Source organism: Ambystoma mexicanum, chromosome 11 (genome assembly GCF_040938575.1).
Source record: "Ambystoma mexicanum isolate Mex_15411 chromosome 11, UKY_AmexF1_1, whole genome shotgun sequence".
NCBI classification, from domain to species: domain Eukaryota; kingdom Metazoa; phylum Chordata; class Amphibia; order Caudata; family Ambystomatidae; genus Ambystoma; species Ambystoma mexicanum.
The window spans coordinates 1,466,281,712-1,466,307,789 of NC_090934.1; the positions used below are offsets into that span (position 1 = coordinate 1,466,281,712).

Sequence of the window (26,078 nt, forward strand, 5' to 3'; positions counted from 1 at the left end):
GTATAGTTAAAATTTAAATGTAATGAATGTTTTTCTACCTTTTAAAGACAATTTTTTTGTAAAGGTTTCTTGTAAACCATATACAATAAAAATAAAAAAAAAATAAAAAAAAACAAAGGCACAACAGGTGGTATATAGCAATGCCCTGTCTGTAAACAGAAAGGCACAGTAGGCTGGTACATAGCAATGCCCTGCTGTAAACACAAAGGCACAACAGGCTGGTATCTAGCAATGGCCTGTCTGTAAACAGAAAGGCACAGTAGGCTGGTACATAGCAATGCCCTGTTTGTAAACATAAAGGCACAACAGGCTGGTATATAGCAATGGGATGTTTATTTGATGTAAACTAAGGAGTTTTTTCAAAGACACCTGTAAAAATATTAATTTCACTTAATCAATTGTTTTTTAAATGTTTTTTTAAATCCATGTGTGATAGAAATTCATATTTTTGTTATGAAGAGGTCAACCCATTTGTGAGAAAAAATAAACGAACTCAATGACCAAAAATAATAGATTCTTCACAAAAATAAGTCATCACAAAAATGAATGAATGCATTACTAGCAGAAAAGTACCAACTCATAACAAAATGTTCACCCCCTGGCAAAATCAGTTAAAGTGTTAACAACACACTCCGTCTGCTTTATGGCTGGCCAGATGACTTTTTTTAAGAACCGAACAGTATTTTCCATGGTTTCACAGTAACTGATGTTATTTTGAATTATTTGGCTCGCACGGCTGCAGAGACACACGAAGGAACACACGGAAAAGCCAACCTTACTGGAAAACCATGAAAGCATTAACAAAACACAGGAAACCACACTGGATTCATACGGAAAATTCCAGAAAACATCTTAACATCAATAGACATGTCTGAAAGCCGCCTGTGAAGGGTAGACAGCTTATTTGCTCCACTTATATATGTCAGAAAAAACTAGCCACAAGAAATACTCACTTTGCAGGCAAATGGGCATTAAGAGGGAATGATTCACTTTGAAAAGAACATTCCAGAAAGATTCAGATTCGCAAGAATGATGGCGTGTCACGTGGTGCAAGACACATGACGTGGCCAGCCTACCTTAGGTGAGGGTGTGTCCCGTGGTTGCTTTCCAATGTCGCTTGAGTCACTGGTTGGCTGATCCGCGTTGTTGAGCCTGGTTGCATCAGACGCCACAATCTCAGATTCCGGCACGTGTGCTGATTGTAACTTTGGGCTGCCTGAAGCTTTCTCTGCAGTGCCACCCGGGGATGTTTCCATGGCATCCATGTATCTGTCTTCAGCCCCGGACCCATCGTCGCTGGTCTTGGAATTACAGAGCATAAGGGACCTGGAAATGGACCGGAACTTCTTAGATTTTCGGCTCTTTTTGCTGCCGCTGTTCTGTCGCTCCATCTTCGCAGAGACTGGGGCAGGGCTCTTTTTTTCTCATGCTCTCATGAATTTGCTATTTCTGTTAAATAGGTCTTTCCTCTTTGCAGTGTGCTTTTCCTGAAAGAAAAAAAATGAAGCATAAACCACAGTAAGTGTGAAATATTTTTTTGTTGAAATTGCAGTGCTCTAGGGAGGGTAGCTCAGGGGCAACGCGCTCTCCTTAGAAACAAGACGACAAGGAGCAACGCAAGTTCGATACCGGGTCCGCGCTTAGAAACCTCTGTGTGTTAACCTATCATATCTGAGTACATTTTTTAGCTGAATGAGTTAATGAATCTTTTGTAACGTGCTTAATGCCGGGCACCAGTTTCTGGAGTCCGAACCTGTGTTGCTTGTCAATGCGTCTTCCTTCCAAGACAAACGTGTGGCCCCTGAGCTCTCGCCCCTGAATGAATATACAGAAGCCTTTGAGGGCCACGCAAGCACATGGTGCAGCATGGCCAGTGGCCAAGCCTTGCCAATAACACATTCCGATTGGGACCGTGCCCCAGCTGGACAGACTGGAGCTGTTTTAATAGTTATTTAGTGTTTCCTGCTGAACTGCCTAACAGTGAAACGAAATCAAAAATTGATTACAAAAGAGTACATTTTGGTAAACATGCTTTTTTGACCTTGCCGTCATCTCAGGATCCTGTCGAAATAATATTTACAAGGCCTTTAAGTAGAATTAAGCAAACAGCTGAGGGTAAAACCTCCTTCACTGAAGTTTGATAATTTGCAAGTGCTACAACTTGGAAACAGGAGCGAACAGCCCTCGTGGCACTAGGCAGTTCCTCTGCAGCAAATTAAGTTCCCATTGTGCGAGGAGAGGGTGTTTCCAGCACTGGCGAGTAGCTGCTGTAAGGGGCACTGGGGCCTCCATTTAGTTAACATTTCATAAGCAACGTTCCGACCAGGCTTTACCTTCAACCTGCTGGTCTCTAAGATTGGAGGCAGAGAACAGTTACCCGACTCCAAGCCTCGAGGGGTGAGACCCTGATGGGTTTTCAGGAGATCCCTCATTAATATTCATGAGGAAAAATGTGCATTCATTTAGAATCATTCTATGTAAATTTATCTCTCGAATATTAAGGAGGGTTATCCTGAAAACCTGACATGGATCTGGCCCTTGAGGCCTGGATTTGGACAATCCTGACTGTTAGACAGAAAGAAGACCTTGGACGGCAGTCTAGCTGTGGGGATGTCCATCAGGCAGGCATGGTCAAGTGCCAGGTGCGCCTGAAGCCACCTTGACTGTGCACTGGCAGACCAGCCATTGCCTCAGAGCTGTCACGGGCAGCCATCATCCAGCCACCCCCCACCATCCTCGGCCTACTGAGCATTAAACTGGAATGGAGTATTGTATTGTGAGTCTTAGCATGGCGGGCAGTGTCATTGTATGCTACTGCCACCTGACACATTCCTTTGCCCACTCCCAAATCAATTGTGGGTTTCTGGCACTTGGGTGTTGGAGGAGCAAGGCAGGGGCAGAGCGTCCAGCAGCTGAGCTGTCAGACGCTCCACCTATAAAGTATATGAAACTGGTAGCTCTGGGGACAGAGGCGGCTGCCCCCTAGCAGACACCCTATATGAGCCATTAATGGCCTGATCATAGAAAGGGAGGAAATACTCCCACCAGAGGTCATTGGTAATTACAACCAACAGTAAATACAATGGTGCTTGTTTACCACTGGCGGTGTAACCAGTTCCCGTGTTAATTACATTGTCCATGACAATTTCCCAATAACAGAAAATTGTCCAATAGGGGTGGTAATTGCTACCGAAAAAAAAGATCTGGGGTTCAAAAATGTCAAAATCAGAACTGTCGATGGGTGCTTTAGCTCTTGAGAGAGGAATTATTTGTGCAATAAGGGTACTACTCGTGTTCCTTCAAATGATATTTCGTGTTGCCCTCAGTGAGGTCTACCACTGTGCGTAACTTCCCCGGGCGGTATTATGCTAATCTACCCTCATATTCTGATTAGCATGAAATGATGTTTCCAGCCACTTGTATCTTTATGACCAACAGAAATTCCAAGAGGTGGCATTTACCACATGTGGTAAATCCAGTGTGCTGCCACAGGTATGATGCCATTGAAATACCACCGTATTACCGCCCAGCAGAGTGATGATTTCTGTGTGGCAGGTATTTACCTCTGATGGTATTCCTTACGAGCGATCACACTTCCTAAAGACTTGGATGCAGGGCTTTACAGGAAAAGCAAGTCCGTGCCTAAAATCTGGCACAGTACAGAAGCTCTATAGGCATCTTAGAAGTCACAGGCAGAAGAAATGCACTCCTGTTATATTCCTTTTACGCAAATGCTTCTCATCGTGACACGCCTACAAGATGAAGCCAGCTGGCATGAACTTGCTAATCCTGGCAGTATAAACCCATGAATAACTATTTGAAAGTGGGGAGGATAACCTCTGACGTCAGGATCTGCTAAATTTTCATTATATGAGGGTGGTGACAATTTGTTTCCAAGAATAAGAAAAATGAATCATAGATTTCTACTGAATATTTTTTTATGTTTTCGCTCTCATTAAAAAAAAACTGCGCAATATCTTATCTTCCAACCCCAAATACAATCATTGAAATCTGATATTATTGCTTTGATTAAAGCCACAGAGACTTTTTGGTCAGGTGGAACACAATTTAATAAAGTGTTGCCATTATCAAGTTAGTACATGTACACATTTGCCCTGAAATTTGATACTGAAATTTGAAAAACTGCTTGGTCTCATCCCTTCTGCACAAGACCACAATCATCCCCAAACATGTTTTACCTCATTGCGCCTCATCAGTGAGGCATAGCTTGGGTCTCTAGGCCCAGCAGGCACAGGGCCCACATCTGCGTATACTGGCCCACTCTGGGTAACTACAGCAAAACAAAAGGGTTGATGGCTGGAAGGTTTAGAATTAATCTTAACCTGTGGCATTGCTCTGGACAACCCTCCAGACCATCATTCTTCAACTGGAAAGGTGTCATGAAAAGAGATATTAGGAAGAGTGGTACAATGAAGAAAGAAAATACATTTATTGTACAAACTGCCGGACGTTTTGACATTTAAACCAATTTCTGTTCTCCTTTGTTAAAGAGGGACCTTCCTCTTTAAGAGAGATGAAGCAAGCCTTGCAGATTACACAGGATTTGAGGTTGCAAGAAGGGTCCATACTAGAAATTAAATGTCATGACCTTATACACACCATTGAGGTTGTGGACAGGGTCAATTCCTTGCAACATTTCCTCAGTTTATGTTCAGCATCTCATCTGAAACAACCAACAATTTGGCATTTGTTGACATATTTCATATTGAATAACTTTGTATTTTTATTAACATGTTTGTGTCTATACCCAACTTAGAGACATGGCAATGGGGGCAACGTTTTCCCCCATGATATGCAAACCTTATGACAGGATAGTCTGAGGATATTTTAATATAATGTGATAACCTGACAAAATGAAGGGATGTATGTGTAGGTATCTATTTGTTGTAGACATGTTCTTAAAGTGCTCAGGAGAGCTGAGTGATCTATGGAATTTCTGCAGGCCGTGAAAGATATATCGCACTTTTTCTTGCTGGTGTTATGTGGCTTTGACCTGTCTTTAAAGGTCGTTACTGTATGTTCTTGTTAAAACCCAAAAATAAAGGTTTAAAAAAAAAAAATATCCATAAGATTAGATTTTCTATGGAGAGCTCTAAATCACAAGTAATGGGTCTGCACCTGTGCTCGAGAAAAGAGGATTATTTCTTTACACCAGAAATATATATGACGTCCAAAACTGGGCACTCCTTTTGCAGGCCTCCAGTCTGCATCCCAGAATAACCATCCCAAGTGTGCCTTCATTGGAATTAAAAAGGGCAAAAAGAATGTGGTGCACAACACACAGTATTATAAATTAAACAAATAACGTAGAATAGTGGTTTTGGGGGAGTAGCAATAATACAAAAAGGATGATTGCTACCTGTGACCCAATATCTTAAATGGATTTACTTGTTAGGTTTAGGACTAGTTCCTTATGACAACATGATCACAAGGGGGCTCCCAGTAGAATAATAAGAAGGTAACTGAACTATCAACTGAGAATCAGAAAGACACTTCAGAGTAACTGGTATTCATTGTGTCGGGATATTGATGTATGTTGAACCTTCACCTAATCCCCATTCTGCTTTTAGATGCACCCCGATCCTGGAGAAAATAGATGCTGCATTTATCAGCAGGTAGCACAATTGCCAATGCGACTTATTTGGCTATCAGGGCAATCTGTAGTTTTCCTGAGAAGGCAATGATCTGTGCTTGATTTTCCTCCTTTGATCAAATGAGACTTTAAAAATAAAGTGTCACAAAAAAATCTATGTCCTGTTTCCTCCTCTTACTTATAGAGTGTCAGTGCCTCAAACAGAATGCAGGCTCTACATTTTAACCATGCCAAAATGGTGTACAAGAGCATTTGAGAACGATGAAAAACAGGAACACATCAAATCAGAGCGCCAGGCATGTGCCGTAGTGGCTCTGTTACAGGCCTCCCATGTTTTGCCATTCAGCAAATCATCACAGAAGAACGGGGCGGCAACTCAGAATTAATGTTTAGGCAGGAACATAGGTTCTAGATATTAAGGGGGATTTACCCATGTTCAGGGAAGATGGATTCACCCCAGTCACCAGAACCAAGGACCACCAAACGCCCTTTGTGGTGAACACGGGTCCATCCAAAAGTGTGGTCTACGTTATATGCTTAGTGTTTGCTGCACAGATGCAGGAAGTGGAGTTTGGTGCAGTGAGGCGCAACAGGTAAAACATGTAGGGGATTGGAGATAGGGAGCAGGGAGCAGACTATGTCGAGGGACGTGGAATGACGCGGGGCCCCCATCAACCACTATGGGTAGAGATCGGAGTGGATTATTGGTGTGAAACCCCCATTATGGAACAGAGCAGTGGCAAGCGTGCCGGGGCAGGGGAAGAAGATTTGTCACAAAGGGATTTGGCAGGAGAGACCACGGGGGAGGTGTTCGGTGGGTGGCATTTGGAGGGAGGGGTTCAGAGATTGAGGGACTTGTGCCAGAATGTGCCAGAATGAGTCAGAGAAACCACATAGATGCATTAGGGCTCTTAAGCAAACAACCACCTGGTTTGACTATGGAACGAAGAATGCACTGTTTTATAGGGAGACTCTGCTTAACTTCACGGACGATGTTACCACAGTTCATCTTGGTAGATTGAGACAGCAAAGGATGTTTGCTACTTACATGTTTAATCATTTCTTTCTACAACTAATAAGGATACCATTTTTTCAGCAATACATTGTCATTAATCTAAGGATATAGGATATCAAAGGGGTGCATTGAGCTAAAACATGTTTGTAGACCCTCCTGAGCGAAAGAAATGCCATAGAAAATCTTTCCAGAGAGTTTTATCGATGGGTACCTCTTGGCTATTGTGATGCCCCTCCCTCTTCACCCGCCACTAGCACAACAATTTGTGGATCCACTGTGTTATTCAAGCTGTACTTATGGCCGCCCATTATTTGTTCCTCTGTGTACAGGATTTCCATCCAAATGCTGACAACTTCCAACTAAGACTGGTTCTATGACGAGGTAATAAATCCTAGGTGTTCTCAACCTACCAGCAGGAGGCACTTCAGAGTGCAACCATGATTGTAAGCACAGTTAAGTTGGTGCCATGCGTAGCCCAAATCTCTGCCTCTTCCTTTGGGTTGATGCTTGTGGTGGCCAAGGCGTCCAGGTGCAGCCACTGGCAGTGTGATTCTGGAACAGGGAACAGAGTGGCGTGGACCCCCATCTGGAGGCAGGGGCCTACCACACGGAGTAACATTATGGTACCCTCACCTTATGGAAGTCTGTTATGAGGGAATCTCTCTTTTGTATAATCACACAAGCAGAAGACCCCATTTCCTAAGGCAGGCGGAAGTTGTCAGCAAGGAAGGAGACTATTATACTTAATTGAGACCCAAAACAAGCTTCTTCTGTAGTTGTGCCTGACCATGTGGGAGAAGGTCCTCAGGTACTTGCTCGAGTGTATTCGGAAGAGGAGCGAGAGCACATTTTGCATAGCTGGCAGCTGATACATATTAGGCTCTCCTCACAAATGCGTAACAAAACCAAAATGGCAGATCAAGGGTGTATTACCTCATACAGCTGAAGACCCAGAAGAAAGGGTGGGATTTGAACAGGGACAGGAAGTATGACCTGTGAGCCGACCAGGTGAAAGAAGGCACAAACAATAAGCTGATGGCCATTAGGCGAAGTTAGGTTGAGAAGGCAGGGTCAGGATAATATCAACGGAGAGGGATCATTCAGGAGAGTGTTGGTGTTTTGAGAAGGATTGTGTTTGCAAGAGGTTGGAGAGAAGAGTGAATGGAGTGAGATCAGGAGGTCAGACATTGACCAGACAAGGAGGGTGAGAAGAGAGCAAAGGAGTGCAAGCAAAACATCAGGCGGTGGCAAGGGGGGAAAGGGGAAGTCAGAGAAGAGGAAGGTGGTGACCGTAAAGGAGGGAGAGATAGTGAAGGGAAAGTTGTGGAGAATGCCGAGAGGAGAGAAGGAAGCAGAGGAAAAGGAGTGGAGCTCAGAGACAGCAGAGGAGATGAGGATGATTAAAGAGGAGAGCAGAAGCATTGGAGAAGACCACCAGAGCCAGAGGAGGAGACTGGAGAAAATTAAATTGAATTAGGGGAACACCTGGGGCTTAGAAGGGAAGCTTGGAGATAAGTGGGGGAATGAGCATGTGGTGAAGTGCTGAGGTGGACCAGGGAAAGCACCAGGACAGAGAGTAGGAGATTAGCGTAAAGAGAAAGTAACGCAGGCATGAGCATGAGGCAGGACATCAAGGAGGAAACGAGGGGGCCGGTGAGACGCAGATCTAAGACCCTGAGAGACGGAGGTGGTGAAAGGCTGTTACGTTCAATAACCACTAGATAGTCCATAATATGCCACAGAGATGACGTTTATTTAAGTTTGCAGGACGACCCCCGGGAGGGACTCAACAACCGTCCACAGCAGCCTTGTCTCTCCCTCGTCTCATCTTGGAACCCGGAACCTCATAAGTTGAGAATCCACATTCCAAACACCCAGACGAACAATGACACATTACCTTTATGATTGTACAATGAACCTGATAACATGTTTCCATATGTGTGTGACATAACTGATTGAATCTCATATTAACATCTCTTATACATATCCTAACACCTCCTTCCTTTCCTTGAACTAAATAATTTAAGATACAGCCTAACATTTTTGGCCTGATACAAATACTTGTAAATGACTTAAAATAAAGTAGAACCCTGAATAAGTAACATGTCTAATACATGTAAATAACTAAAATAAAGTAGAACCCTGAATGAGTAACATGTCTTGACTTGTCCTGATGTTATTATATATCCGTAACTCTCTTATGCAAGTCTATCACTCCCTTCCATTGACAAATTTGGCAATTGCTACTCTCTCCTTGTTCCAGATACCACCACCTCTGACCAATACCGATGAACCTAAATCTTTCACCACTTGTTTAGGTTCAGAATATAAAGATGCTCCTTTACGAACTTTAGTAGGTAGTTTGATCTTGATCCAATCCCCTTCATTAATCTTAAATTCCTTACAACAATTCCTCTGATCATATCGTTCCTTAGATTTAACTCCTGCTTCAAACATTCTACTCCTCACTGTTTCCAAGTCCACACCAACCATCTTAGATTTTCCCATCCACCCTGGGCATAGATGTGAATTTGGTTTCCTGCCTCTCAACATCTCAAAGGGCGTTAATCCTGTGACACTATGAGGCGTTATTCTATACTGGAATGTCCTTTCCATCGCTGTTCTGAACCAATCCCCACCAGTTGCTACCGCAATTCTTATGGCTTCCATCAATGTCCTATTGAAGCGTTCTACGCAACCGTTACTTTGGGGATGATAGAGAGAGGTGTTTGTCTGTTCAATTCCATTCCTATTCAAAAATTCTCTAAATTCCTTGGACACTAATTGGGAACCGTTATCTGACAAACATTTTCTGGGAAAACCCTCTCTCCAAAATAGTTGCTCTAAAAATTTCGTAACACTGCTGCTGGAAATATCTTTAAGCAAACATATCTCAGGCCATTTGGACAATAAATCTATGACCACCAGCAAGTAGCTGTCTCTGGTCCCTCCAATGTTAAATGGTCCTAAAAGATGTATCGCAATCTCATCCCATGGTACGCGCGGGCTTTCCCTAATAACCATAGGTACTTTTTGTACACTTAAACCCTTGTTTCCCTCAAGGCACTCTGGACACTCCTTAACTTGCTCTTCAATATCTTTATCAATTCCAGGCCACCAGAACTCAGATCTTATTATACCTTTAGTTCTAGCTAGACCTAAATGTCCTTCATGGGCTAGTTCAATTACCTGTTTCCTCATACCCTGAGGAACTATCATCTGATGCCCTCTATGTAGATATTTGTCATGGATCCATAAATCCCCTTTAACTCTGGCAAATCCACCCATGTCACCTTTGTAGTTCCTTATTCTGTTTTCTTTAACCAATGTTAAAGTTTTCTGGTACATTAAATCTTCACTACTAGCTTTATCCCACTCATCTTTTTTTAGGGAATCATGTACTTGGAAAATCTCAAAAATTTCTTCCTGATCAGATTGATCTATACTGATATGGTCTTCTTTATGAATAGACCTTGATAAGGCATCCGCCACTACATTGATTCCACCGCTAATGTGAATCATGGTAAATTGCAAACCTTGAAGAGCTGTGACCCACTTCATAATACGTCTCGATACTCCTTCCAGCCCACCTTTGGTAAAAATGCCAACCAATGGTTTATGATCAGTACAGATCTCAAATTCCCTTCCCCACAGGAACCTTTTGAACTTTTCAACTCCCCATATGCAAGCAAGAGCTTCTTTCTCAACCACTGAATATCTAATTTCAGGATCTTTAAGTGACCTTGAGGCAAATGCTATAGTGTGCAGACCCTCTGAATCTTCTTGCATAAGAACCGCACCTATGCCATAATCACTAGCATCTACAAAAAGTAATGTGCGTTTCCCTTCTTCAAATGTCTTTAGGATGGGAGCATTAATTATGGACTTTTTTATCATTTCAAACTCTTTCTTACAGTCATCACTCCATTTAAATATCACACCTTTGCGAGTAAGCCTTCTCATTTGTCTTGACATGTCTGACAAATTCTTAATGAATTTGCCATAGAATTCAACTAACCCCAAAAACGACAACACTTCTGCTTTTGATTTGGGATCTTCCATCTTCCTTATGGCTTCATTAGCCTCCTCTTTGGGTTTGACTCCCTCAGCTGTGATCTCGTGACCTAAATAAACCACTTTACTTGCTTTAAATGTACACTTCTCTGATGCTATCGTTAGACCAGCCTCTCCTAATATGTTTAACACCCTTTTTAATCGTCTATCATGCTCCACCTCATCACTGCCACATATAAGGACATCATCTTGGTAGTACATCACCCCTTTTTCTCCACCTAGCAACCTGTACATGATACTCTGAAATACACTCGCAGCAGACACCAAGCCAAACGGCATGCGTACACATCTAAATAGACCATTAGGAGTGATAAATGCTGTGAAATCTCTAGAATCCGGATGTAACTCAATCTGGTGATAAGCAGACTTGAGGTCCAAAATTGAAAATATTTTGGATCCAGAGACCCCCACAAGTAAATCGTCTATCCTAGGTAGTGGGAATCTATCTGCCACCACCATACTATTGAGATGTCTTAAGTCAATGCATATCCTCAAAGATCCAGAGGGTTTTCTAACTACTACGATAGGACTCACCCATTCTGAGGAGTCTATTCTCTCAATAACTCCTTCATTCTCCATTCTCTTTAATTCTTTTTCTACTCCCTCCTTGAGTGCTAGCGGTATGGTGCGCACTTTCGCGATCTTAGGGACCGCCCCCTTTTTTAATCGTATTTTATGAACAAACCCTTTCATGCATCCAAGCTTATGTTCTTCTTCGATCAATCTCTCACCACTCACTGTTAAGACCTGATCAGGATGACCTGCTTCAAGTCTGATTTTTAGCTCAGCTTGATCACTCCACGACAGTAATTCTCCCCCTTTGTTGGCAACATAAATGGTAGTGGTGGCTTTCCTATCCTTAAACTGTAGGTTAGCGTCAAAATATCCTATTATCTCTATGGGCTTGTCACCATATGCATTCGCCTTAATTTTGTTCTCACGTAATGTACAGCAATTGAATCTCTCTTTCCACACCTGCACTCCTATTAATGTATAATCCGCCCCACTATCCATAAGCATCGATATTTGTATCCCATTGACCAATACTATGGCATAAGGCTTTTTTTCTTCACTTTCCCATCAATGGCATTCACCATAAACACCACTTCTCTACCACTTTCACTGTAATCATCCTCCTCATTATTCACACTAACGTCAAAAATTTGACCTGAATTGGAATTAAAGTTTTTACAACATCTGGCAATGTGGCCACGTCTGCCACAATTATTGCATATAATGTGCATTGCAAAACAGTCCTTGTCGGATGCCACATGTGAGAAACTCCCACACCGGAAACACCTTCTTGTCGTGGCCTCTCTGTTTGTCACCGCTTCTCTAAAACCTCTGGATAAATTAGACTCTCTGGAAAAGTTCCTGTTGTCTTTAACTAACCCTTGACGATTCCAACCTTTCCCCATTGAAGGTCTACTCTCTTGTCGATCTTCACCTTTTTTTCCAAACTGCATCTGTCTCTTTGGAAAACCCGAACCCATCCTTGGAGTGACTTTCGATACTTTCTGAACTGCCCCCTCATTTTCCTCCAACTTGGGTTTCTCAATGTTTGACTGATTGTCTGCTTGCAGTAACTTTATACATTTATCAGTGTGTTCCACCATCTTTGCAATCTCTATAGCTCTATCCAAAGTGGGGTCTTTCTCCTTCCATAGCTCTTTTCTAATGTTGTCATTGTTACATTTGATCATTAATTGATCACGTATATGTTCTTCCTGGCAGTGATTGAATCTACATTTCACCGCCAATCCCCTCAGAGCTGTAATGAAATCTTCTATGTTCTCTCCATTCTTTTGCTCTCTGGTGGCAAATTTGTACCTCTCAAGAATAATGTTTTCCTCTACTTTATAATGCTTGTCCAATTTGGCTAACGCCTTCTCATATGGGCCTGCATCTGGCATGTCTATAGGTTCTGGTAGTTTTCTCAGAACCTCCTGACCTGCTGTCCCAAGACAATGAAACAATAAGGCTTCTTTACGTTCATTAGAATAGTTGGGGCCAAAGACTGCTAACGCATACTTGTGGAAGCCTTCCTTCCAGTCCATCCATCGCACTCTGGGTTCTCCAGGTGAAGGTAGGAAGAACACTGGAGCTGGAACATTTGCCATTATCTAGCGTGATGTCAGTGGCTACAGTTACTAAGCTGTGGTACGATTGCTTTATTTAACATATATCCCTCAATCACTCATGTATAGAAACTGTATTATTTGTAACTCACCATCAAAGTTATGGTATGTGAAGTTGTTTGCTGTCCGCCTGTTGTATGACACTCACAAAGTCCGTTGGAGCGTATGAGCTCGACCGACTTCCAGCTGATGCCAACCACTGTTAGCCGACTCGCGAAGCAGCGCTGAGCGTTTCACTGTGCCGAATATTTCCTGGTTTGTTTACTTGTGGCTAACACGCCGTATGCGCTCTTCTGTGCTGCGTGTAGACGTCAAACACGGCGGTGATCACGCCGTAAGGTCCACTTTTCTAATGCTGGCTCGGAGCTAGTAGCAGCAATTCTGCTGAATTGGTCACGTCACTGGTATTGCTCTGGAACATTACAGTGCGTATAGAATTTACTAACAGAGTCGCGTTGGGCTACGCGCGCAGGTATTCCAGTTTCAAATATAAACACTGTGCGTACTGGCTTCTTCTCCACCGCTCCTCCAAAATATATTCACTGTATAAATATATTTATCGCCGGTATCTGTATTTCAACAGCTCTCTTCTTGTGGCTTCCGAGCGTATGTCAATGCGTGGCCGCTCACTCTTGGTTTATGATCCGTAGCCTTTCATGCTGGGATCGTGCCGGGGGTCGTCTCTTAAAATCCTTTATCCTCGTCGCCAGTTGTTACGTTCAATAACCACTAGATAGTCCATAATATGCCACAGAGATGACGTTTATTTAAGTTTGCAGGACGACCCCCGGGAGGGACTCAACAACCGTCCACAGCAGCCTTGTCTCTCCCTCGTCTCATCTTGGAACCCGGAACCTCATAAGTTGAGAATCCACATTCCAAACACCCAGACGAACAATGACACATTACCTTTATGATTGTACAATGAACCTGATAACATGTTTCCATATGTGTGTGACATAACTGATTGAATCTCATATTAACATCTCTTATACATATCCTAACAAAGGCCTACCAAGAAGCCAGTGGAACTAGTGTGTGGCCTCCTCTCTGCTTCAGGTTCTGGCACTTCAGGCAAGGCGGCTCAAGCGCAGCTTGCGGCAGAGGTTCAACTGCATTTGCCACCATTTACCCAAAGCCCGGTAGAAGGTATCCCCACCATACGCAAGCTACACAAAGGCCCTGCCAAGAAAGCAGGAAGCTCAGCGAGACAAATACACTCCAGCCCAGAGACTGTGAGTGACAGGCTGTGGCAACTCAAGACACAAGGGCACCCGTGGGAGACTTTTCAGCTATCATGTCCCCAGCCTACATTTGCTCTATGGGGTCAAGCTGTCGGGAACGGCTAAGACCCAGGCTTGAAGGCATTCGAAAGTCTATTTGTTTTGGGTACTTTCTGACCCTTAGAGAAAGACACCGAGGGCGAGTATCCTGTGGACCTTTGCCATGGGGCGCAGAGAGCATTCAGGAGGGGGCCTCACGCCAATTAAGATGAACTTCTCTTTGCTCCATACATATGGGTATGGAGTGAGTGAGTGGCTCGTTCTGTCCCTGTGGGCACAGCCCAATACGGAAGTTCTGGAAGAGTTTCAGTGCCTGGTGTTTACTTCATGCCGCATAGCAAGGCTGCAGGATAAGTGTGCAAAATGGCTCTTTGCTCATTTCTACACACAGCTTTTCATAGGCACGTAGACAGAATTGTAGCCAGGACAGTTGTATTCTGGAAATGCCTGGAAAAATAAAATACTTGGAGAAATGAAACTATGTAAATTTGAACTAGGAAAACAAATATCAGCTGTGGAGAGGCAGCGGAGACACAGAGTGTTTGTTTGCACAGGCGGAAACTGCTGAACCGGCGTTGGTTCATGTCAATAACCTGGGCATTTGTCCATTTGTTACGCCAACTTACATCACCTTTGCTCATTCTTTTGCCCTTCCTTTTCCCTCCAGTAAGGCGCAGAATGAGACATGTTTTCTTTTTTGGCATAAAAAGGCCGCAGATTTATTTTCCAACATAATAAACACAGCAAACAATAGTGAAAATAGCTCTGAAGGAGCAGCGACTGCTCCATGTCCAAAACCTGCTTCCCCTTTTTCCCAGCAAAGCCCATACTAGGCACAACTCCCCCAACCCTTCGTGTCTGAGACCCGCCTGCCCCAGCAGGTGTTCCTGGGCTGAGAGAGCGCCGTTTGTTGGGGGGAAGCTGAGCCCTCATTGCTACCACCAGACGCCCCCACCGCTTGGGCTCCCAAGAGACACTGGTCCGAAAGAGCAAAGACCCTTCCGGCTTTGCAATGGCTCATTCGGAGTCTGTCTCTTGTCACTGGTCACCAAAACACTGTCTTGCCGTCCCGCGACGTCAACGGCCAGGCCTCGCTGTAGCTGTTCCTCATGCAGGGTGGAAAATGAAAATCCTCTTCTGTAGCGGCGGGCTTCCTTCTGCTGAAAGCTGAAAGTCCTTTCCAGCAGGACGCCCGCCGCTTATATGGGGCTTGCCCCGCCCCTTTTTTTGTTGCCCTTTCTGAGCGCTTTGGCACGCTTTGTGTTTATTCCTCCCCCTCCCTTACCCCGGGAGGAGGGAAAAAGAGGTGCCTCCTCCATTTTGGCTGCTCTTTTATTTCCATCGTCACCGTCAGGCTTGGAACGCAGCCGCGCCTTTTACGGAGCCATGTTTTCACATTTCCATCATTCTTGTTTATGTACATTTTTCAGTCAGAAAAGTTACACTAATAGCAAATGGGAGACATTATCGACAGGAGCATAAATAGAATGTGCTGAGAGCAAATACTTTAATATTCCAAGTGAATGCACTGCTTTGTGCCTCTACACGCCATCATAACCTTTTCAACAGTGAAGACCTTTATACACCAGCTGGAATCTGCCAGGCATGCAGCCCTTGTGATGCACAACTCTTGAGTGGATCTTGTCTTCATGTGTCTGATTCTGGATTGAAAGAATGCAGCTACTTCACACTGGATCACCCCGTGCGTCCGCCCTGGTGGCGCTGCGCCCACTGAAGGCGCAGTCACCCCACCGGGTGGCATCAGTGTGGTGGCTCGCCTCCAGTCACCAGGGCGGGTCACACCAGGTGTCGGGACCGTCCGACACAGCTCCGTGAGGGACTGCGCTGATGCAGCTCGCATACGGCAGAGGTCACCCGGTCTCGTCCGGATCACCAGACTGATACTTCAGCTCGGGGCTCCCAGCACTCTGCAGTAACGGCCTTGGGGGCACCCAGGCCAGGGCAGCACACACAGGCCGCGATCATGTGGTATACCCAGTCTCACACAAAGACACAGACACGAGTTGCTGCTTCCTGGGGCTGTGCTGGACTGCCTTGTGCGTGCCAGCAGAGCCCCTTTTATTAGAGAGGCGTCATGACAAGGTCATGACGCTCTCTCATGTTGCAACTTCTAGACCCACACATAATATCCCTCCTTTATTATAACCAACAGAAATTCACACCCCACTGCAAACAGCGACCGTAGACTGGGTCTGACTTGGTGCATTCTAGTCCGCACACCCATTCTGATCCTACATCATCACTGCAAACACAAGGTGCCTTCCAGTCCGAGCACCCCCTCGTAACTAATCAAAACTTTGAAATTGACCACTGCAAACAAACAGGTGCGTTCCAGTCCACACACCACGGGGCCCGACATCTGGCTGTTTGAACTCAGAAGATTCCAGGATCGAACTGGCCAGTGGCGCTGCTGCAAGACAAGAAGAACACGTTTTCTTCATCTTCCTCCTCTCCGACATCATGCTGCGTTCTCCTTTGGTCCTCCGCCACTTGGACCACAGCCACTCTGGGGTCTTTCTCTCCTTCAACTCACTCCCCCCCGATGTCACCACTATGCTGGCTGGTGTCGGGGTGGGGCACACCCGTGCGAAGTGATCCACCTTCCCGCACCTCCCACAGATGTGTCCTTTTGCAGGGCAGCCCTGTGGGTGTGGAAGATCCCATCCGCACTAATGGCATATTGTGGCACTGGGGTCTCTCCTTGGCCAGTCTGCCCTCCTCATCGGCTTTCCTCCTTGCCACTTGCCGACAGCTGTCACCTCCTCCAGCTTGACCCGCTGCATGGGGGCCTCCAACTTGAGGTGTTGTCTGGATGAGTCCTTGACGGAGGCCGGCATCTCTGCTAGCTCCTGGGCACGGTCAAGGTCTAGGATCCGTTCGAGGGTTAGCGCTGGGTCCCTCAGGAGTTGCGTGCGCAGCTTTGAAGAACTGCAGCCGTAGATGATCTGCGCCCTTATCTTGTCCTCCTCAAAATTGGCCAGGACACAGGACAGTGCAATACCGCGCAGCTTCCCATGAAATGCATCGAGGCTCTCCCCTTCCTCTTGCCTCGTGCACCTCATCCTGAACCATTCGTAGTCCCTGTTGACCATGGGTCAGAAATATTCGTTCAGGGCAGCGATAGCGGCATCATAGGACTGATTGGCGGGCCTTAATTTCTTGAATAGCCTCTGAACAGCCAGTCCGGCGGAGTACAGGAGGGTTGGGCATTTGGCTCTGTCCTTCATCTCCCCTGCCTCAAAGTACAGCTCCACGTTCTCTACCCAGGCTGTCCACTGGGGTCCCAAACTGGCAGGCGAACCCACCACGTCAAAGTGTTGTAGTGGCGCGAGCTGTCCTCGACATACCCCTTCGTTGTCGTTGTCCGTCATGATGACCCCTGGGCCGGCACCAGATGTATCTACAGCTGGTGAGTCCTAGGGTGCCTGCCCCTTTTGTAGACGTCTTTGAGGGTGCACAAGCGCTCATGGGGAGCCGCTACCCTCTTGGTACCTTGTTGTTGCCGATTACTTGGCACTGGCTCTTTGACCCCGCCAGGCTCAGGTCCCAGAGGGCGCACGAGCACTCTGGGTGGAACCACTACCCCCGGGGCCTGGGGCAGATGTAGAACACAGGAGGGGTTGATGACACCCCTCCCCCCCTCCAGAGGATGGCCTTGTCCTACTGTATCACCTCCCCATTGTAGAAGGGAGAAGAAAACAAACGTTATTCTCCCCTCCCCTTCTCTTTACAGTTGGCCCGTTGTTCTGGGACTCCTTCTTGTGTACTCTGCGCCGGGGCCAGCAGTTTTTTTTTTTCATTCACCGCTGCGGCCCTATCCTCCAGGCCACACCCCTTTTTTTTGTCAGTGGGGTCTGCTGGAATCAGATCACACCCCTTGCATACCGCACCACGGGCACGGTGAAACTCTTTCTAATTGTATTTCTTCCATTTACCGCCATGGCCCGGGTGTTGTTGGCCATGCCCACAACATACAAACTGTTTACTTTTCTTACAGGCGAGGACTCGATGGGGCTTGGCCCAACATCCTTCCCGCTCCTGGTGGGATGAATTGAATGATCACGGCCGCAGGCCCGGCCTCCAGGCTCTACCCCTTTTCTTTGTTCAGGGCTGTGGCCCTCTTCCCCCACGCGGGCAATGTGGACGCAGGTCGGGCCGTGTCCTAGTAGCAGCGGTCCCCACCCGGCACCACGACCGCACACCGGGCACCAGACAACCCGCACCAGGACAGCAACGCGACATCCCTGAGCGCCTGCTGCACGATGACTGCCTCCTCCTCCTACTGTTAAACTGGAAATCATATTGTGCCTCCTTTCTTATATATATTGGCCTAAGCCTAGTCGCTCTGCGAAGAAAACCGCGTTGCAAAGTTCCGATTTTAGATCGACTTCGCCGCCATTTTAGGATCATACGCCATTTTGATTTCTGCTCATATGTAATTCTGTGTTCTAAAATGGTGGACTGTGTTTCCAACTTGTAACCGAGCCTTCCCGACCTTTGTGCCCAAGTTAATGGTTAGACTGTCCCTGGGCCGAATGTTTAGACTGGGTAAAGAGATTTTGTCCTATACATGACTTGTGGTTTTAGGATAATCTGCTCCAACAAGCCTCATCCACGAACATACATCGAAGACAATGTAATGCAAATGTCGAGCGTGGACACTGGCTGTAACACATTGTGAGGGGAAATGTGCTAAGGCTTACTGCTAAATCCTGGAATACACTTTGCCATTGTGACTTGCCAGAAATGTAAACCGAAGTAATCCGTGTGCATATTGTTGCATGAGCCATAAATGAACTCGGCACGAACTCTAGACCACGGATTATTAACTTGCAGAGGGGCTGGACATTATTACTAAATTGTATAAAAGTGCGAATGTCCAGATGTCCAGTACCTCTCACTCCTCACAATGTAGGGCTGGTACTCACTGTGATGTATTGAGGGCCAGATAGCTATCTGAATTTGTTTCTTTGTAACTGCGCAGTAGAATAAAGATCTGTAAATCTTTATAGCCCGTGTTTGGTGCATTTCCTTTTGTGGTACTCAGCCTCGATATTTTCTTTTGCTTTTACACTACCGCGGCCTATGCCGTGGATCACTGCACTGAATGGGCTTCCGGCAGCCTACACACCACACCGGTGTGTAGGGCCCAGACATCCCTCGTCGCCAATGTGGTGGCCCGCCTCCGGTCACTGGGGAAGGCCACACCAGGTGACGGGACCGTCCAACACGGGTCCGTGAGGGGCTGCACTCACGCAGCTCGCATACGGCAGGGGTCCCCGGCCTCGTCCGGATCACCGGACTGATGCTTCAGCACTCTGCAGTAACGGCCTTGGGGGCACCCAGGCCGGGGCAGCACACACAGGGCACGATCACGTGGCATACCCAGTCTCACACAAAGACACAGACATGAGTTTCCGCTTCCTGGGGCTCTTCTGCACTGCCCCGGCCGTGCTAGCAGAGCCCCTTTCATTAGAGAGGCGTCATGACGAGGTCATGATGCTCTCTCGCATTATAACCACTATACCCACACAAAACATCAGCACACAGTATTCACTGCACACATTTTCCGGGACAGTCACATCAACGCACATACATTCACCTATTTTTTATTTTTAAATGTGTTTATTGGCATTTATAGTTATAATCATCGTACAATATTACTGGTCGGGTTCTTTGTTCAGAATATCCGACTTATTAACTGAAATTGTAAAAAACAACAACACTCATTCAACAAATTAACATTAACTGTCTGCTTACAAGGGGTGGGTGATGGTTGACAGGTTTCCGGGCATTCACCTATAACGTATGTGTAAACAAGGGACAGATATGTTTGGGAGAGGGGTAATGGTTTGTTTGGGGTGGGAATGGGGTTTGGTGGTTAATGGGGTCAGAAGGGGGGGTCCCTTCTGCATTTTGCTGCTGTACTGAATTTCAAAAGGGCGAGAATTTAAAATGGGATCTTTTTGCACTGAGCAATGAGTGTTGAAGGCACAGGCAGCTGCAGTCACACATATCCCCTTATTACCCGCAGGAAAGTGATGAATATACGCATTCTTTGCGCAGGCAAAGGATCCAAGAGCTCAGGGGATCTCTTGACCCTCTCCAGTGGATCCTGTGTACCCCCCGCCCAATCTTCGGGAGACATGTGTGCACCACTATTCATAAAGGCAGCTATAATCTAGCGCTTAAGGAAGGAAGCCAGTGGACTGCTTGGCGCTTGCATGCAACATGTGTTATGGTTTTAATTAGAACACATGCGTCCCTTAGTCCACAATGCAATTCCATATAATGGAGATTATTTTGATCTGGTTGTGTTGTCCCTTTTATTTTCAGGAAATAGCCATGCACGCGCAGGGGGTGGGTGCTCTTGCAGTCCCAGGCCCTTACAGCACTGGAAGGCGACTCCTGCCGCAGCCTCTTTCTCTTCAAGCTTGAAAGAGGGTATAATTGAAAACACACCACCCTCCTCACATGCACCGCTTCAATGCACCCATTCAGCACATTGTGGCGTGTTTGTTGTTTCATAATTAAGCAACATGCTGCCAATCTCCAAGGCAAAAACAAGCAGTGTTTGGACGGGGTTCGGATCTTAGGGCAGTGCACAGGAGCAAGCCGGGCTCCACAGACTAGCAATTCTAAGAGGCTGTGAGAGGTGGGGAGGTGGGTGGGGGTACGGGGGTGGGGGGGGCAGATAAACCCCACACACTTCAAATCTCATCTTGCACCCCGAGAGCTCCACCTGAAAGGGCAGAAATCCCTGCAGCCACCTTGCCAGGAAGCGACCACTTTATTTGTAATTGACACAAATCACTTCACATGCGATGCGATGCAAAGTGCTCTGCCGTGTTTGCTGGCCTCGCTGTGTGCAGAAAAAGGTTGAGGGGACCGGTTTCAGAGAGGCGGAGGGAAAGGCAGATGTGGATCCTGAGGTGTCGAGGTGTGCGGGCCACATATACCCAGACCTGGGCACTGGTGGGCTTATGATAGGTCTGTGGCACAGGCACTTGGGTTTGTGTTTTAGCCGGAAGGGAGAGGACACGAGCGATATATGGTTATGTTGGTTTATACCGCGCACCGCTCGCATTTGCATGGCCTCCAGGCGCTCACGTGGCTCTGTAAGAAATGTGGTGGGGTTGGTTAGTGAGGGAGGGCGGGATATGATAGCGGTTGTGCTCATCTGCTGATGTGAGCAGAGCCAGGAGAAACTGGAGTCTGTGCATGAGATTTCTAGGTGCGCTTCGCAAGGGGAGCAGCCAGTGTGAGTTGTTTGTTGTCTGCAGGTATTGGGTTTCTGGTGTGCTTAGAGGGGTGTGCGGTTTGCAGGTTTTTGGTGGGTTGTTTCCCCAGCCCTCTGGGAGTGTGTAGTACGTGAGAAGTGTGAGGATGTGGAAAAGGGAAGGAGGGGTCGTTAGTTGGTTTCGAGTGATCTTTGGGTGTTGAGTAGTTTTTTTGTCGGTTCTTCATTCTGTATTGTCCGGTGATTTCTTTGGTACTTGTGGATGGATTGTGGAGGATCACGTCTAGATTAAATCTAAACAACTAAATCAGTACAATTCTCCTGTGGTTAAATTCAAAAGCAGCGTTAACCAAAACCTTACGATTTTAGTGTGGCTAAATTCAAAGAAGGGGCACCAAGTTAGTATAGTTCTAGTGTGGCTAAATTCAAAGAAGGGGCACCAAGTTAGTATAGTTCTAGTGTGGCTAAATTCAAAAGCAGCGTTAACTAAATCAGTACAATTCTTGCTTAGCTAAATTCAAAGCAGCAAATGCCAAATCATTACATTCCTAGTGTGGCTAAATTCAAAGCAGCGGACGCCAAATCAGTACAGTCCTAGTGTGGCTAAATTCAAAGCAGCAGACGCCAAATCAGTACAGTCCTAGTGTGGCTAAATTCAAAGCAGTGGGCGCCAAATCAGTACAGTCCTAGTGTGGCTAAATTCAAAGCAGCGGACGCCAAATCAGTACAGTCCTAGTGTGGCTAAATTCAAAGCAGCGGACGCCAAATCAGTACAGTCCGAGAGTGGCTAAATTCAAAGCAGCGGACGCCAAATCAGTGCAGTCCTAGTGTGGCTAGATTCAAAGCAGCAAACACAAAATCAGTGCAGTCCTAGTGTGGCTAGATTCAAAGCAGAGGACGCCAAATCAGTACAGTCCGAGAGTGGCTAAATTCAAAGCAGCGGACGCCAAATCAGTACAGTCCTAGTGTGGCTAAATTCAAAGCAGCGGATGCCAAATCAGTACAGTCCTAGTGTGGCTAAATTCAAAGCAGCGGACGCCAAATCAGTAAAGTCCTAGTGTGGCTAAACTCAAAGCAGCGGACGCCAAATCAGTACAGTCCGAGAGTGGCTAAATTCAAAGCAGCGGATGCCAAATCAGTGCAGTCCTAGTGTGGCTAGATTCAAAGCAGCGGACGCCAAATCAGTGCAGTCCTAGTGTGGCTATATTCAAAGCAGAGGACGCCAAATCAGTACAGTCCTAGTGTGGCTAGATTCAAAGCAGCGGACGCCAAATCAGTACAGTCCGAGAGTGGCTAAATTCAAAGCAGCGGACGCCAAATCAGTACAGTCCTAGTGTGGCATCAGCGCTGCAAGACCATCTTGACAAAGTTCCCTTCCAATCTCCCTCCAATTTTATATAATCAAAAAAGAACGTGTCAGGCCATTTTGGTTTTTGGTGATTTTTGTAAAGCTGCATCATAGATTTTTTTCCGGTTTGACAAATTCAATGTGTGTTTCATCAATTGAAATGCTTCTAGAAATTCACTTAAGATTCCAAATTAGAAACCATTGTTTCATGTACATTCCATCACAAATCCCCCAAAAAAGAATTGCCTGACAGGTTCGTTTTTAAATCTTAATAATCTTCTTCTTCTGGGTTAAAAGAGGTTAGGTCCCCTACCCCAACCTCTCGCAGCTTCTACATCCTTGCCTTTACCCGATCCGCATCACATTTTCTGATTACATAGTCAGTTTGGTTGCCATACTGCACAGTGCTTATCCTTTTGCTCTGCCTGCACCCATTTGCCCAAACTCTCATCCATATATGCTCTGCCAATTCTGCCTGCCCATCCCTTTAACGTGTTAGTCTCTCCTTTTGTGTTTCTGGAGCGCATCTTACTCCGCGTCATACGTCGGCAACGCGCATCCACACTTCAGCGCCACCCTCTTCCCCTGTCCATAAGCGTGAGCTTAATACAAAAGTTACCAAGGTAGAAAAAACCTTTGTTTAGTTTCCAACTACATAGTGACCGGGTTGCTCCCTTTCTATACCATGAGTGCAGTAGATCGCGCCCAACGCAGATATCGTACGCCAATGACGATCAGTTCATGGCAGTCACCTCTAATCAACTGCATGCCACTCATCTCGGAAGGATAGCTCCGGGGCAACGCGCTCGTCTTGCAAGCAGGATGATGTGGAGCAACATGGGTTCGATCCATGGGTCCTCGCTTAGAAACCTCTGGGTATTAAGCGTTCTATAAATAACCAATTACAATAACCAAGTTAAATACTATTTTAACTTTTTTTTCCGCTGGAATTAGGGATCTTATATAAACCTTTTTTGTAATTGTGCAATATATTTTCTCTAAATCCTATTGCCTTTAAAGAGGTCAGGCTTGCTCTTAGCAGCACCGCTACGATAAGGCAAGATGCGCTTGAAGAAACATCTTTCACCTCTGATATTTAAATTCTCCTGAGCTATGTTTTAGTAGCAATTTGGGCCCAGCGTGTATCTTTGCCATCGCTTTCCCTTCCTATGACCCAAACAGATATGTTCGCAGTCAGGAATCGCAAAAAGAAGAACACCTCCTTTAGGAGTGACTTGGGTGACTTGGGTGGCGTTCAGAAGGTGACATGACTGGCAATAATTGGAAGTCACTGGACCGGGGAGCAGGGAACAAGCAAAAGTGCAGGGAGTGGACACATGAGGAAAGACGGAACAGGACAGCCCACAGTGGTCTCTGATGCCCTTACCCCCATCTCCAAGAGGACCACGAAGGGAATCCCATCCTTATTGGATTTGAGGAATGGCTAGACGAGAGATTAGCCCATGAAAGCTGTGATACAGAAATGCCACTACGGTTCTATACAGTTCTGAGCAGCAATGTACCATATATAGACAAGGGAAACTTTAAAAAGGACACTTGGCTAAAATATTCCAATAGATAGTGTCAGTCTCTCGGCTAGGCAGGAGAATGAATGGGACGAAATGTGTACCACTGCTCTGTCTTGAATAGTGAAGGCTATTTTCTCTTTCTCCTGAGTTCCCAATATGCTAAGCAGTTCTTTCACGTATGTGTTTAGGACTTCACCCCTGCCTGTTGGCATGGAAAATGCACTACCTACTTCTGAGTTTCCATTTACAAGTGTGCTGTGAGCTGTGGTACTGCAGCAAAGTGGCAGGGAGCCCAAGATTGCCTACGAGGCAATATAACATTCTCCTGGGCAGCATATGTATATGTATTGCATTTATCGCAGCGCAAAAACTCTAAGGCATCTAGGCGCTAGATACAGAAAGAGCGTAGTACAGTTAGAGAAGTGTAAGAGCATGCATAAGAGTTACAGAGAGAATATGTGTGTGTATGCCATCTGGGAGAGCCTCACCTCATGGTACGAGGGTTAGATCAGGCGTGCAGACAAGCATAAGAGACAAGATAAGCTGTGTGTATGCAGACTGGGAGAGCCTCACCTCATGGTATGAGGGTTGGATCAGGCGTGCAGACAAGCACATGAGACAAAATAGGTGTGTGTATGCAGACTGGGGGAGCCTCACCGCATGGTACGGTGGCTTCATCATGCATGCAGACAAGCATATGAGACAAAATAGGTGTGTAAAAATAAGTAAACAAAAGCCCTAAGGCATCTAGGCGCTAGTTACAGAAAGAGCGTAGTACAGTTAGAGAAGTGTAAGAGCATGCATAAGAATTACAGAGAGAATATGTGTGTGTATGCCATCTGGGAGAGCCTCACCTCATGGTACGAGGGTTAGATCAGGCGTGCAGACAAGCATATGAGACAAGATAAGCTGTGTGTATGCAGACTGGGAGAGCCTCACCTCATGGTATGAGGGTTGGATCAGGCGTGCAGACAAGCACATGAGACAAAATAGGTGTGTGTATGCAGACTGGGGGAGCCTCACCGCATGGTACGGTGGCTTCATCATGCATGCAGACAAGCATATGAGACAAAATAGGTGTGTAAAAATAAGTAAACAAAAGCCCTAAGGCATCTAGGCGCTAGTTACAGAAAGAGCGTAGTACAGTTAGAGAAGTGTAAGAGCATGCATAAGAATTACAGAGAGAATATGTGTGTGTATGCCATCTGGGAGAGCCTCACCTCATGGTACGAGGGTTAGATCAGGCGTGCAGACAAGCATATGAGACAAGATAAGCTGTGTGTATGCAGACTGGGGGAGTCGCACCACATGGTACAGGGGCTGCATCATGCGTGCAGACAATTATATGAGACAAGATAAGGTGTGTGTATGCAGACTAGGAGAGTCTCACCACATGGTATGAGGGTTGGATCAGGCGTGCAGACAAGCACATGAGACAAAATAGGTGTGTGTATGCAGACTGGGGGAGCCTCACCGCATGGTACGGTGGCTTCATCATGCATGCAGACAAGCATATGAGACAAAATAGGTGTGTAAAAATAAGTAAACAAAAGCCCTAAGGCATCTAGGCGCTAGTTACAGAAAGAGCATAGTACAGTTAGAGAAGTGTAAGAGCATGCATAAGAGTTACAGAGAGAATATGTGTGTGTATGCCATCTGGGAGAGCCTCACCTCATGGTACGGGGGCTATATCAGACGTACAGACAAGCACATGAGACAAAACAGGTGTGTGTATGCAGACTGGGAGAGCCTCACCTCATGGTATGAGGGTTGGATCAGGCGTGCAGACAAGCACATGAGACAAAATAGGTGTGTA

At 46.0% G+C, this 26,078-nt stretch overlaps 1 protein-coding gene across 1 annotated transcript in view; it reads right to left on the bottom strand.

Moving 5' to 3' along the window:
* IL16 (interleukin 16) overlaps positions 1-26,078 on the bottom strand; it is a 364,690-nt gene that overhangs the window by 319,251 nt on the left and 19,361 nt on the right. The window contains exon 2 of the mRNA XM_069625140.1: positions 1,077-1,487. Within this exon, the coding sequence (XP_069481241.1) occupies positions 1,077-1,391 (315 nt within the window). The 5' untranslated portion in view covers positions 1,392-1,487. The remainder of the gene's footprint in view (positions 1-1,076; positions 1,488-26,078) is intronic.